The following is a 14,016-nucleotide window of genomic DNA, read 5'->3' as shown; positions in this document are numbered from 1 at the left end:
GGTGCACAAAGTCGTGGATGACTCTTGCGCTGGTGGAAATTCTGCCCGCAAGCCACCACCGCCACAGATCCCCCCCTCTTTTGTGACAATGGTATTGGTATGGTAATTCCCCTCCATATTCAAAGGGTTATGCGCACACCGCCAGTATGTAATTTACACCAGTAAACACTCAAAGCTCGACTGCCCTGCTCTGGTTACTGCATCATCGAAGGGGGCTTTTTTCTTTTCTCTTTACGAACTTGTGACAAATCTATTAATTTTCTGTTGATCAAGGTACTCTTCAATTGTCGAGGTATGCTTCTGCTGAAGGTGTCCATGCGGCCCAAAACCCCACCCTCACTCTACCACTATCCATCCCCTTTGCCATCTCGCGAAGTCGGAACTAATCCTTATCAGCCATCACATTGCCTCCTACACCTCCTCTGCCGAAGTGCTGCCAGGTCCAACACCACCCTCTTCCCTTTCAGGACCGGGACTCGTCGCTTGTCCTTAATACATATCCAAATCCACAATGGAGGGCCAGAACGAGAACGATGAGCTCTACCCCATCGCCGTGCTCATTGACGAGTTGAAGGTAGGTCTCCCTCCGGTCATGCAGACAATATTGAGCTCACACTCTTTAGCACGACGATGTTCTTCTCAGACTCAATGCCATTCACCGTCTATCCACGATCGCGCTTGCACTTGGGCCCGACCGAACCCGGGAGGAGCTCATCCCATTTCTTGATGGTTTGTCCAGCCTTCAATCGCCTAGCACCCCGTCTAAGCACCCCGTCTAACAGTGATAGATTCCGTCGAGGACGAGGACGAAGTTTTGACTGCGCTGAGTGAAGAGCTGGGCAATTTTACAGAATATGTCGGGGGCCCCGAACACGGGCACGTGTTGCTCTCCCCGCTGGAGAATTTGGCGGCTATCGAGGAGCCGTTGGTGCGGGAGAAGGTACCACACCAGCTGAAACTTTCTGGGGGCGCATGCTGACGTTTCAGGCCGTTGAATCTCTCAACAAGGTATGCGAGCAGCTCTCGGGAAACCAAGTTGAAGAGTATTTCGTCCCGCTAGTCCTCCGCTTGTCAAAGGCAGACTGGTTCACCTCAAAGGTCTCTGCGACTGGTCTTTACTCCACACCATACAAGAAAGCTACTCTGGCTTTGCAACAGAGTCTCCGACAGCACTTTGGATCTTTGGTACACGATGAAACCCCGATGGTGCGGCGACAGGCGGCCAACAATCTGGCCAAGTTTGTCAAGGAAATGCAAAGCCAGGTCGTCATCGAAGAAATAATTCCCCTCTTCCAATACTTGGCGAGCGATGACCAGGACAGCGTCCGTCTGCTTACCGTTGACATTCTTATTGCGATTGCGGAGGAAATTCCGAAAGAACAGCAACCTAGCCACGGCGTTTTGTTGACATCGCTGCGGAATCTGTTTGAGGATAAGAGCTGGAGAGTCCGATACATGGTTGCCGATCGATATGAAAAGGTACATTGTCCTGAATTTCGAACTATTGGGCGAAACTGATGTATGCAGATCGCCAAAGCTGTTCACGAAGAGGTTGTCACCCGCGACATGGTGCCTGCCTTTGTCAAGCTCCTCAAAGATACAGAGGCCGAGGTTCGCACCGCAATTGCTGGCCAAATTCCTGGTATGGTACCCAAATGATGTATAATTGATACCTGACTAACACATTTTCAGGCTTCTGCAATTTGATCGATCGCGACACTCTTCTCAATGAGATCATGACTAGCGTTGAAGACCTTGTCTCTGACCCCTCTCAGCATGTCCGGGCTTCCCTCGGTACTCAAATCAGCGGGCTCGCCCCTATCCTAGGCAAGGAGGAGTAAGTACTCAGCCTTTCTACTAGCAATAACCTGTACTGACCGTCCAGGACTATTGCACACCTACTCCCCATGTTCCTGCAAATGCTTAAGGATGAATTCCCCGACGTCCGCCTGCACATCATCTCGAAGCTCGAGCAAGTCAACAAAGGTAAGCGCCCGTAGACTTTTTTTTCTTCTTTTTGCTTTATGTATGTCTTCTTACCCTTTATAGTCATTGGTATCCAGCTCCTCTCCCAGTCTCTTCTTCCCGCCATTGTTCAACTGGCCGAGGATAAGCAATGGCGTGTCCGCCTTGCTATCATTGAATATATTCCGCTTCTTGCCAGTCAACTTGGAGTCCAGTTCTTTGACGAGCAGCTGAGCGATCTTTGCATGGGCTGGCTCGGAGACACTGTCTTCTCCATCCGAGAGGCTGCCACTGAGAACTTGAAGAAACTGACAGAGGTATTCGGCGTGGAGTGGTCAAAAGTTTCTATCATTCCCAAAGTGATGGCCATGGGTCAACACCCTAACTATCTTTACCGCATGACGACGTGCTTTGCCGTTTCTGTAAGTTTCCTCTCTTATCACATCGATCAATGCTAATTATCAGACTCTCACCCCCGTTGTCAACCTCGAAATTATTGAGAGCTCTCTCCTCCCTATCCTGGAACGCCTAGTTACGGATGAAATCCCTAACATCCGTTTCAATGTCGCCAAGTCTTACGCCGTTCTCATCGCCACATTGCGTCGTCTGCCGGCCGATAAGACCTTGGTTGAGGTGGAGAAGTCTGAAGAGCCTATCGCGCCATCACCCCAGAGCCTGGAATTGATTCAGTCAAGGGTTGTACCTAGCCTGGAGAAGTTGCAGGAGGATGACGATGTGGATGTCCGATACTTTGCTACGACTGCTGGTGGCAATCAGGATGAGATGCAGACCTCTCCTTAAACTATGCACTTGTTCGGCCAATACCCAACAAGACATCCTGTCAGGTTAGAGAATAGCCAAACGTCCTTTTCTTTCAGGCGTTTTTAATGTAGAGGTTTTACATACTGTTTAGCCAGGGTAGGTAGTCAAAAGCAAATTCGCAACTAACCACCTTTCGATGCATGTAACCCACTCACATGGTGTATCTACGGTATAGTGCCCGTAAAAAGAAGGGCCGCTCAGGTGGACCTCGGAAGTTCGCCCTGGGAGCACCTGGGCAATTGAGATTCATTTGTCAGCAAAAAGCAACCTTGGAACCCTGCCCGGGGTGCCAGGTGGCCCCGGGGCCCCCGAGGCAGGCACATACGTGGTTGGACTTCTTATTTTTCCACCGGCAGTATACATATCAAATAAACTTGTGATACCAATATCAACATTCTAAACATGCTTTTTTGAACCGCACCGCGTCTCACTGGCATGTCAATTGGCTTGTGACCCTACAGAAACCCTCATTTCTCATTTATATTATTATTCAGTCGCCATGTCGTGGCCATACCATTTCATTTCTCTTTCCGAAGACGACAAGCTGCATCGCAGGGAGCTACTTGATCTTCGGGGATATTACGCACAATTGTCAATTATTGTGGTCATCGTCGCCATCCGAATTTTTCGGTTTGCTACGAGATCAACCGCAAAGTGGGATGGGCTGGTTTCTGGAAAGATCCGACAGTATCTTGTCTGCGGGCTGTGGCTGCTATGGCTTATAGGCCTTTCGATATGGAACAGTGGTGATGGTATGTCTTGTCTCCCGGCGGGTTAGAAGCACGAGCTCACATGCTAGACTACCTCCATTTGACCAAAGCATTGGGCCGAGTTGGCCTATCCCAACTGCCACTGCAGGTTCTGATGTCTCCGGCATACATCTCTCGGCCCACAGCCTCATCTGTGCTATCTCTTCTGACTGGGATTCCTCAGCCAGTGTTGACGCCGTATCACCGTCTCTTAGGTCGGGTGGTTGTCTCTCTTCTACTGTCTCACGCCGCGTTGTATACGCTGTTCTTCGTGCAATCCAGCCATCCTGAATTTGGTATATTGCTCTTCAAGCGAGTCCAAGACTTAGACGTCCAATGTGGCCTAGTTGCGATATTCTCGGCAGTGCTACTCGTTCTCTTCGTGCGGCCTGCTTCCCAGAAGGGACTCCAGACTTGGCTTGTGCAGGGAACCGTTCAAGAACGCAGAAAGATGTTTTACTTCGGTCATGTGTCTTTGGTGATATTATTGTGTGTTATGGCTTACTCCCATGTGAAGCAGGCGCAAAAGTACATGCTGCAAACTTTGGCGGCTTCTGTGCTTAATTGGGTGTGCTGTTGGGCGGCACGTTAGTGTATGCTGGAGTAATATAACATGTCCGGTGGTTCTTTCGAAAGAAAGATCCGTTGGTCAGTATCTCAATGTTGAACTCTAGGGATGTCATAACGTATACACCTCATTTATCATCCATCCATCGAGTTACTTTGTGATATAACTATCTCGTTTTGTACTTGTTTAGATCTTGTTTTTGGAGAGGACGTGCGTATGAAACTGTACCCCTTTTTTCTCCCCCTTAATGATAGAAGTCAACAATAAACGAGTAGAGAATCAAGGGGTACGGACTATGTTGTATAGTTACATATATATAGTTTACGTACTATTAAACATGAGTGATTAGAGCTACTACTCCTTCGAGGGTTTCAACCATCTTTCTACCAACCAATATCTGAAGGATATTCTTGATATTCTGTAGAATGTTAAACCAATGTAGTCAAGCACTTTTGGTGACACGTATGTTGTATAGGATTAGATTATGGCGTACATCCCCTGCAACGCCACATACTAGGAGATTGGATAGATTGGCCCCCTTCAAGAATTGGGGACCACCCAATATAAAAATAGACCATATTATAATATGATTGATGGGCTTTGTCTTTTAAACCCTTGCAACAGTTAACTGCTCCCTACGGAGTAGAACTAACTATATTTAGTTAGATTGTGGCGATTACGTTAGAAAGGCTTGGCGGATAAGGCTAATAGCCCGAGGTCAACTCTAGACTTATGGAGAACCCTCCTTAAGACTTAGCTTCGCTCTCCTTCTTCATGCCTCTCTCCAATGGCAGCATGCGCATCCAACGGTTGATTGTTTTGCTTGCGATCAGTGTTCTTGCCTGTCTTTCTCTCCTACTATTACGATCCTCGACTCCCCCAGAGCAGCCCATAGATTTACCTCCTCCCGAACCGATACAACACCCTGAACTCCATGCGGGGCAAACCACATACCTCCCCGAGAAGGAACACCCGATCACGCGTCTGATTGAAAATGCTCAACAGCATTTCAACCATGCGCAGTCACGCCAATCAAAAACTCTGGCCGAGGCCGTGAGTGAATACCAGCGCCGCTACAATATGCACCCGCCGCCATTTTTCGACAAGTGGTTCGAGTTTGCCAAGTCAAGAAATGTACAGCTCATCGATGATTTCGACTCGATCTACCACAGCCTCCTTCCCTTCTGGGGTGTGAAACCTAAGACGATTCGCGACCGGGCGCGCGAGACACTTGGATATGACAATGCGGTGCTCGGTGTTCTGATTCGCAACGGGAAGGTGTCTCTAACGGATGGAGGGGGTGATGACCGCAAGTGGCAGCGAGACGCCACGGCCGGTATGATGCATGCTTTTGTGAAATACCTGCCCGACATGGACCTGGTGTTTAACACCCACGACGAGCCACGTGTGATCCTCCCTAACGAAGACCTCCAGCGCTTGGTGCAGAAAGCACAGGACTTCGTTATTCCAGCAGCGTTCAAGAAAACCCCAACCAATGCGTGGTCCCCACGTGCTTCGGACCTAAACAAAGGCGACCGCATTGACGGGGTGCGCACCACTCGTTTCAATCGATTCGCACACCAACCGACCTGGACAAACTCCCGAGGCTCTTGTCCGGTTGACAGCCCAGCGCGCTCACTAGACGAAAACCCTTCTGACGACGTTGATTCCTATGCGTGGGGCGAACTCGGCTTCATCTACAACACCACGGCGGCCTCTGACATCTGCAATACCCCCTCTCTCCGCCATACATACGGATTCTTTGACCGGCCCAACGCTTTCGATGTCGTCCACGATCTGTTCCCGATCTTCTCGCAAAGCAAGATCTCTAGCTTCCAGGACATTATTTACCCGAGTCCCTGGTACTGGGCTGACAAGGTCCCCTACGACACCGAGAAAGACTATCCGTGGGAGGCCAAGTCTGACCGAATGTACTGGCGTGGCTCCACAACCGGTGGATTTTCGCGCGCGGGTGGGTGGCGTCGACAGCATCGGCAGCAATTTGTCGACAACGTCAACGCCTTGGGCACCACCAAAGTTCTCGCTCACCGGGGAGACGGCTGGGTTTCACAGGTCGCCAACCGGGACGCGTATCGTGATTCCTTCGATGTCAAGTTCACACTTATCGGCCAGTGCGACCCGGATGATTGCAATGCGCAGACTGAATACTTTGGGGTGTTCAAGCAGGCCGGGCAACAAGATGCGTGGGCGCACAAGTTCCTAGTCGACATCGACGGCAACGCTTTTAGCGGGCGGTTCCACGCATTCTTGCATAGTAACAGCTTTGTCTACAAGATCGCTATCTTCCGCGAATGGCATGACGAGTGGCTGAAGCCCTGGGTACATTACGTCCCTCTCAGCTTAAAAGGCAACGAGTATGCTGAGAGCATGCGATACTTTACCTCGGAAGAGGAGGGCAAAAATGCAGCTTTTCAAATCGCCAAGCAGGGCCAGCGCTGGGCACAGCTGACCTTACGAAATGAAGACCTGGAGGTTTGGTTCTTCCGGCTACTTCTAGAGTAAGTACCTCGTCATTCTATAAGAGAATTCTGCTAACCTGCTCATTTTTCAGGTATGGACGCTTGGTAGACGACAACCGTGAACAATTAGGATTCGTTCTTTGACTCTGTATATATTCCTTCGACGAGATGATGGCTTTTTGTTGTTGTTTTTTTTTTGGCTCTTGTTAATACCCCGTTTCCCTTGGACCTGTTTCCTACCAATAATATTTGTGCATGTGAAGGTGGCGTTCGGTAAAAGCCATAGATTGAGAAAAGCTGTAAACTACCTACAATTTACAGCATAATATGATTGCATTCCTGAATCTGTATCTTGTTGGAAGTATACATATGTTATAACTATACCTCATATCTGCATGGAGGTACCCGTCCACCGGTCCACGGATCCATCAGCCCATCGCTGACTCAGGCGTGACGCTACACGTGGACCTAGTACCCGTGGATGGCCCGAGCTCAGTTTGCCTCTAGATTTATTCCAGACTCACTCCATTTCATTCCTTCAACACATGATTCCAATATGAGTAAATCCTTGTCCCATGCCTTGATCAGCACGGCCGTCTTTGCCTACGGCTTCCTTACGGTTTTTCTTTATGGCTTCATTGCCTTGGCGAAAGGCACATACTTCAAACGCCCAAATGAAAACGAGAAACGAGACCTACAGCTTGGTGAGCTATGTATTCACCATTATGAAGGTTCTTTGCTGATCCTCTAGCTCGCAATCGCCTGTGGGATTTATCTAAAGACTTCGAAGGTCTCTCTCACCACATTCTAACTTTGCAGAGCGGATTCAAGTTCCACTTTGTCAGTAACGATATCCCAAACACACCGGAAACCATCAATTCTGATAAACCATTGGTCATCTTCATCCATGGATTCCCCGATAGCTGGGCCGTCTGGCGACGCATTATCAGAAATCCTGCTCTGCAAAAGGCCGTTTCACTCGTTGCCATTGACCTTCCTGGATATGGAGGCACGGAGAGCCTAGAAAAATATACTGCAACAAACGTCTTGGAGAAATTGACAGAGCTGATTGTCACCCTGCGGACCCAGTATGGCGTGGACTCGGACAACGAAAGCAACAAGAAGAGAACCGTAATTGTCGCCCATGATTGGGGTTGTGTCTTGTCCATGCGCCTCGCCGCCGAAGCTCCGTCCCTAGCTCATCGGTTCATCTTGTCCAACGGACCATCAGTATGTCAGAACACCGGTGAATATGTCTATCTCAACTAACGATTCAGATGAAATTGGTTGAATCCAATATCCGCCGTCTGCTCTTCTCGGCCAATAAGATGCTCGGTAACGCCTGGCGTTCACCATTGAACGCTCGCGTCCCGCTGATGCAAGCACTCCGAACCCTCGCTCCTCTTGGCCGCCAGCTTTTTCTATCCGGCTACATCTTTTCCATGCAGCTACCAACGCCAATTGTCTGCTACTTCATGTCCGGAGGCAACCACTCACTGTTGAAAGGCTGCCACCTCACCTCGTACAACAAGGACGAATGTACTCCCCTCGGCGTGGCCAACAGCATGGCTAGCACCATGGGACCGTCCGCTGCAGAATCGGATACTAAAACTCCCAGCGGTGATTCTTATCATGCCAGCATCAGCGAACGCGCGTTCGCGCATGTCATCCACATGGCGGCTTATTACCGCGATCGGGCATCGGTGGCGCGTTGGGTCAAGTCTATTGAGACAGTCGCTAGCTTGCACAGCATTTCATCCGGAAAGCGGCTGACGAGCAGCGGAGCTGGGTTGTTTGATGAAGGCCCACCGGGCGCTCTCAAAGCCAGCACGACCATTTTCTGGGGCAAGGATGATATTGCACTTGACCAAAGGATCTGCCTTGATGGGATGGGTGATTACTTGGCGCAGGGGTCTCAGATTGTGCTACTTCCCCGTACTGGACATTGGACCCCAATTGAACGTGAGAGCGGCGCAGCTTTGATCAAGGCCGTTGAATGGGCTGCCCAAGGCGAAGAAGGGGATATTGGGACCATTCTCAGTGAATCCTACCCTGGTATCCAGGTCAATTTTTCACGGTAAGCATAGGCAATATGTTGGACAACTTTGATATTCAACGTTTTCGTATTGCGGGGGCAACCCGATCTAAAGCGGTTAGGGTGAAGGTGTTGTTTCACTTCCATGTTAGACCATAGATCACTTAGAGAAGATGGATTCAATGTATATGTTGTAGCAATAAAAGAAGAGAATATAGAATATAGAATATAGAATATAGAATATAGAATATAGAATATAGAATACTCATAAAGTGTTGAAGAATAATAGGAGAATTGTCTCTCCAGTGGGGGAGGATCGATGATTTACCCGGAAGGTGGGAAAAACCACTCCACTCTCCCCTCGGGAGCTTTGACCTTAATTTGCCTACGATCTCTCTCCTCTCTCGGCCTTTGCTTTCCAATTACTTTTTTTTAACTTGGCTTAATCTTATGACTCGCCACTTTCTCTCTCTTTCTTTCTTTCTCAATCTCAAAGAGTTCAACATTACACAACATGCAGTGAAGAAAAAATTTTCTCCTGTTTTCGTCTCCCCTCGAATCTGCGTCCGGTCCAGGTACCACAGTCGGTGTATCGCGTTACCGGTCTGAACTGTCATTGGCAATTGACAGGTTAAATATAGCCTGGTAGCTCTTCTTCTTTTGGGGACTTTTCTTCTTTACTCCAGAATTTGTCGGCTGTCTGATCATTCTTTTGCTGTTGGGACTGTGGTGTGATGGATTCCAATGGAGGAGCAGTCTACTGCACGGTACTTTAACATCCCCCCTCTTTCCCTATGCTTATGGCGTAAATTGACGATGAGACAGCTTCTGTTGAGTGACAATTATCTTCCTGGTATGTTCTCATTCATATGGAATGTGAAACTATTCTAAATCTTTATAGGTGCTATGGTCCTTGCCCATTCCCTACGCGACAATGGCACAAAAGCGAGGTTGGTGGCGCTATTTACGCCAGACACACTACAATCGACCACCATTGACGAGCTAAGGGTAAGTACAGCATTCCCCAAACTGTACATTTGGCTTACAATTTAGACTGTCTACGACGAGTTGATCCCAGTGAGCTCAATGGTAAACGACACGCCGGCGAATCTCTGGCTCATGGATCGCCCAGACCTAATTGCCACATTCACCAAGATCGAGCTCTGGCGCCTGACGCAATATCAGCGGGTCGTATACATTGATTGTGATGTCGTAGCTCTCCGAGCCCCCGACGAGCTATTATTACTGGAAGCAGACTTTGCTGCTGCGCCTGACGTTGGTTGGCCGGATTGCTTTAATAGTGGAATGATGGTCCTCCGACCTAATCTACAGGACTATTATGCCCTAAGGGCACTCGCCCAACGAGGTATCAGCTTCGATGGCGCTGACCAGGGTCTGCTAAACATGCATTTCCGGGACTGGCATAGGCTAAGCTTCACGTATAACTGCACGCCAAGTGCTAATTACCAGTACATTCCTGCGTACAAGCATTTTCAGAGTACCATCAGTCTTATTCATTTCATTGGTGCCCAGAAGCCGTGGAATATGCCGAGGCAGATTGTCCCGCTGGATTCCCCGTATAATCAGCTTCTAGGCCGGTGGTGGTCGGTCTATGATAGACACTATCGTCTGGCATTTGTGAGTGATATATGCTAGAGATCATGAAGACGTGGACTAACATTCCTAGGTACCCACCGCGCCAGTTGAGATTGAAAAGACGGCGGTTGCCCAAGGCGATCAAGTCCATACCTCTCGCTCTGACCACATCCCTCGTTCTGACACGCCTCGTTATGACACTCCTCGTTATGACACTCCTCGTTCTGACACTCCTCGTTATGACACTCCTAGTTATGACACTCCTCATTATGCCCATTTTGAAACACAGCCGACGTCCGAACGGCAGACCTACCATGTTGAAGAACCCACGAGCTTCCACGAGGAACCACACCAAGAGGAACCACACCAAGCACCGAAACCGCACCACGAACATTCTGCCCCCGCTGATGTACATCACGCTGCCGTGCCTATATTGAGTATGGTACCGCAATATGTCCGCGGAGAGGAGCATGTTTCAACCTTTATCCCACCATTTTCTCTTGCGCCAATCACTTTTGCGCCTCAACTGAGCCACGAAACATATGAGACACAGGTACAAACGCAGGCGCAGGCGCAGACGCAAAGCCAGACTCAGACTCAGACTCAGACCCAGACCCAGATACACTACCCCGACGGCCATATCCACCAACCACAGCCGCTGGCCCCGGTCCAGCCTCCAATTATCGAGTATCAATCACCTCCATCTCCGGTACCAGAGGTTTCGATCTTTGAGGCACCGAGATCCGAGTGGGATCCCTCACGGTGAGATCTTATCCTTCAGTATTATCTACAACGCTAATATCATATAGTGAGCCACCACCGGTCAACACGAAACCCGAAGGTTTTAGTTTACAACAGAAAACATACAATATGTCTGAAGACACGCATCTATTCCAACCCCCGTCGTCCTACCCCGAGGCACCGAAAAATATGTGGTTTGAGATTCCAGCCAAACCGGAGCCCAAACCTACCACTGTCTTCCCCTGGGAGAGCCATGCTCCAAAACCCACTCGTGTCTTCGCCGAGGAGGCACCTGTGAGGATCATGGAAACTCCCGTGATACCCGAGGAACCAGAACAACATTCACTCCCAAGCGAGCCAGCTCTTCCCGGGCCCTCATCTTCCTACACCCGGGTTCCGTTCGAACCCAGTGCCGAATCATGGCAAACATACACCCGCTCCAACGCCTGGGATGAGGACCCAGAGATCCAGCGGTACATCGAGACAATTCAGGCACGGCGCACAAAATCACAAGTGGCCAGTCCGGGAGCCCATTCTAACAGTCCCGAGAAATCACCCCCCACCCCAGGCTCCTGCCCCAGCACCAAGATCACCGACTTCCCAACAGAAGTTGAGCGCCCCAGTCTGCCCGTAACGCCGGCCCCAATCCACCGCACCAGTTATGGGGATGAGGCCTCCGGTACTGCCGCTCTCCCTGCTGCCGAGGGTGTGCCTAGCCAGGAGGAATGGGTGGGTGTCACGGTTGATGTGTTCTCTTCCCTCCTCGGCGCAACGTACTTATTGTGGCGATCTACAGAATCCCCTAGCTCAGCTCGAGGAGCTACATCGTCGGCATTCGGAGGTCTTGGAGCATCCCGAGCTGCTATTTAGTCGGCTTGCCGCTGCCTCATACCGTGACCGTTGACAGTGCTCATTCCTTTTCTTTAATTTCTTTTTGTCAACTTGGATAATCTGATGCGATTCGTTTTGATGGTTGAACCTGGTTAGGACATGTACTCCATTGTGCTTTTGCATATGCATATGTATGGAAATTTCTTGGATGATATCTTGTTATGAAATAATAATGGCGACACTGAACGGAGCAATGCATTCTTCCTACTCTTACAGTTCAGGTGGAAATGCACCCGCAAATGTACGGATCCTCGTAAGACTAGAAATATATATATCCAGGAGTATATGTAGGTATTCAGTCTGTTTTCGTTTCTTTCTCGCTGCACGCTTCTAGCCTACATGTTTATGCTACAGGGCAGAAGAGATACTAGTTACCCAACTACCACCACTTAGGAAATATATATGAAAGAAGTCCAACAGCTCTAAATTGGGTAGTTCCACCCAAGAGCCTGTCAATGGCTACACCCTAACTAGTTGAAATTCCCCAATCACATCGGATCTAAATATCCCCATACTACACAAAGTAGGACGCAAGCACATGGTAATCGAGTGACGCGCATGGGAACAGAGAATATATGTTGAGACTTTGATTCCAGTGTATGATGTCTGATACTCAATGGCAAGGGAAGCCTCTTCTTGTCAATATGTACCAGATCTCGAATCTTCCAACTGACCTTCGCCGTATTGGCCAATACAAATATAAAATAGCGAATAAAAGGCTTTGAAGGTCATGTAATTTTGATTGCGTGAGGTAGAGTATCAGGTTAGGTTAGGACAGATGGAAGAAAAAGGAAGATTCGGGCCTAATGTAGATAAAAACATTTACTCCTGAGCGAAAGTCTCCGCACCACCCTCTGCCTCTGCGGCCTGCTGCTCGGCAAGACGCTGCTGCTCGGCGGCCTGCTGAGCGGCAATAGCCTTGGCACCGTAGTCCTGGCTCATGGGCTGGAGAACGGGCTGCTCCTCCTTGGGCTCGATGATGGTGACCGAGTCGGGGAGAGTCTTCTGGGGGCCGGCCTTGCCCTCGGGGTCGGAGCCGCGCATGATCTTAACCTTGATACCGAGGACACCCTGGCGGAGGAGAACGTGACGAGTGGCGGAGTCAATGAACTCCTTGGCGGGCTGACCGGAGTGGATCATGAAACCGTCCTGTTACTTGTATTAGCCATAATATTCTTTCCCCAAAACTTTGGTTTTCGCGGATCGGTTTCGTCGGGTGCAATTTCCCCTGGGATAGAATAGACGTACGGTGAACTTCATAGACTTGGCACGGGCAGCACGGAGCTTTCCGGACACAACAACCTCGCAACCCTTGGCACCAGACTCCATAATGAAACGGAGGACACCGTAGCAGGCACGACGAACGGCAAGACCGTTAAGGAGCTTGTAGCGGAGGGACTCGCACTGAGCGACAGCGGAGAGACCGCGGTTCTGGACCTTGGCGGCGTAGAGGGAGACGGAGTTCTCGGGGAACTTGAAGCGCTTCTGGATGAGGGAGGTGAGCTCGCGGATGCGGCGACCCTGCTCACCGAGAACCTCCTGGGTGTGGGTGGCACGGACAACTGGAAAGCCCCGTTAGCATCAGATCCCCAATTCGTATTCCGTAGATCCCATCGCGATCGTTAAATCCTTCTCTTCCTCCTCTTTCCAGGCAATTTCAACCACCCATTTTTTTCAAGCGATCACACGAGGAATTGATTTTTTCGGGTTCGACGTACTGATGTCGGTGACAGTGGGAGTCACACGGACTTCCACACCGGAGTAGCCCTCCTCGGCCAGCTCGCGCTGGAAGAACTCGTTCAGCTCGGCATAGAAGACACCGTCGGCGACGAACTTTCTGCGCTTAGACATAGCTCCCTGAACAGCGGCCATTTTGACGTTCCTGGTGGTGGTGGAATCGGGGGTTGTCGACGGAGGGGATCGTGGTCGAGAGACTTCAATTCTGAGAGTGTATTATTTAGTGGGGATTTTTCGGGACTAGGGCTGCTTGCCCGTTTGGGCCAGGGCTCAACCCTCGCTTGCCGGCGCCTTTCCTGTTTGGTCCTAGTGTTGGCACCTTATCTTTGAGGCAAGATTAAGGCAATAAGGCAGTAACTTTTATTACATTCAACTACAAATCACTTTATTGGTCGCATGAACGCGGATGCGTGACATAAAATTGTAAATGCT

The 14,016-nt window shown here is 49.8% G+C and overlaps 6 protein-coding genes across 6 annotated transcripts; 5 read left to right on the top strand and 1 right to left on the bottom strand.

The window, feature by feature from the left end:
- Positions 1 to 511: 511 nt before the first annotated feature.
- Positions 512 to 2,766, top strand: N7516_004409 (protein phosphatase 2A structural subunit TPD3; the record flags this gene model as incomplete). Its single annotated transcript, XM_057217129.1, has 9 exons — positions 512 to 574; positions 624 to 729; positions 789 to 940; positions 988 to 1,479; positions 1,528 to 1,642; positions 1,693 to 1,837; positions 1,886 to 1,986; positions 2,050 to 2,387; positions 2,431 to 2,766. The coding sequence occupies 9 exons, from the start codon at positions 512 to 514 to the stop codon at positions 2,764 to 2,766; spliced, it is 1,848 nt and encodes a 615-aa protein (XP_057079012.1).
- Positions 2,767 to 3,286: 520 nt separating this feature from the next.
- On the top strand, positions 3,287 to 4,128 carry N7516_004408 (ferric reductase-like transmembrane domain-containing protein; the record flags this gene model as incomplete). The annotated part of the gene is made up of 2 exons (XM_057217128.1): positions 3,287 to 3,539; positions 3,587 to 4,128. 2 exons carry the CDS (start codon positions 3,287 to 3,289, stop codon positions 4,126 to 4,128), a joined length of 795 nt encoding a protein of 264 aa, XP_057079011.1.
- Positions 4,129 to 4,878: 750 nt separating this feature from the next.
- On the top strand, positions 4,879 to 6,728 carry N7516_004407 (putative capsule-associated protein CAP1; the record flags this gene model as incomplete). Its single annotated transcript, XM_057217127.1, has 2 exons — positions 4,879 to 6,623; positions 6,677 to 6,728. 2 exons carry the CDS (start codon positions 4,879 to 4,881, stop codon positions 6,726 to 6,728), a joined length of 1,797 nt encoding a protein of 598 aa, XP_057079010.1.
- A 412-nt stretch (positions 6,729 to 7,140) lies between these two features.
- On the top strand, positions 7,141 to 8,665 carry N7516_004406 (alpha/beta fold hydrolase; the record flags this gene model as incomplete). Its single annotated transcript, XM_057217126.1, has 3 exons — positions 7,141 to 7,288; positions 7,336 to 7,814; positions 7,862 to 8,665. 3 exons carry the CDS (start codon positions 7,141 to 7,143, stop codon positions 8,663 to 8,665), a joined length of 1,431 nt encoding a protein of 476 aa, XP_057079009.1.
- Positions 8,666 to 9,353: 688 nt separating this feature from the next.
- Positions 9,354 to 11,860, top strand: N7516_004405 (uncharacterized protein; the record flags this gene model as incomplete). The annotated part of the gene is made up of 7 exons (XM_057217125.1): positions 9,354 to 9,386; positions 9,445 to 9,472; positions 9,521 to 9,627; positions 9,673 to 10,257; positions 10,307 to 10,977; positions 11,025 to 11,685; positions 11,753 to 11,860. The coding sequence occupies 7 exons, from the start codon at positions 9,354 to 9,356 to the stop codon at positions 11,858 to 11,860; spliced, it is 2,193 nt and encodes a 730-aa protein (XP_057079008.1).
- An 809-nt stretch (positions 11,861 to 12,669) lies between these two features.
- Positions 12,670 to 13,719, bottom strand: N7516_004404 (40S ribosomal protein uS3; the record flags this gene model as incomplete). The annotated part of the gene is made up of 3 exons (XM_057217124.1): positions 12,670 to 12,996; positions 13,096 to 13,409; positions 13,566 to 13,719. The coding sequence occupies 3 exons, from the start codon at positions 13,717 to 13,719 to the stop codon at positions 12,670 to 12,672; spliced, it is 795 nt and encodes a 264-aa protein (XP_057079007.1).
- Positions 13,720 to 14,016: the final 297 nt, after the last annotated feature.

The sequence above is a fragment of the Penicillium verrucosum genome (assembly GCF_028828655.1).
Source record: "Penicillium verrucosum strain IBT 35672 chromosome Unknown utg000001l_segment0_segment0, whole genome shotgun sequence".
NCBI classification, from domain to species: Eukaryota; Fungi; Ascomycota; class Eurotiomycetes; order Eurotiales; family Aspergillaceae; genus Penicillium; species Penicillium verrucosum.
Note: the sequence above shows the minus strand (reverse complement) of the source record. Positions and strands in the feature narration are given on the sequence as shown.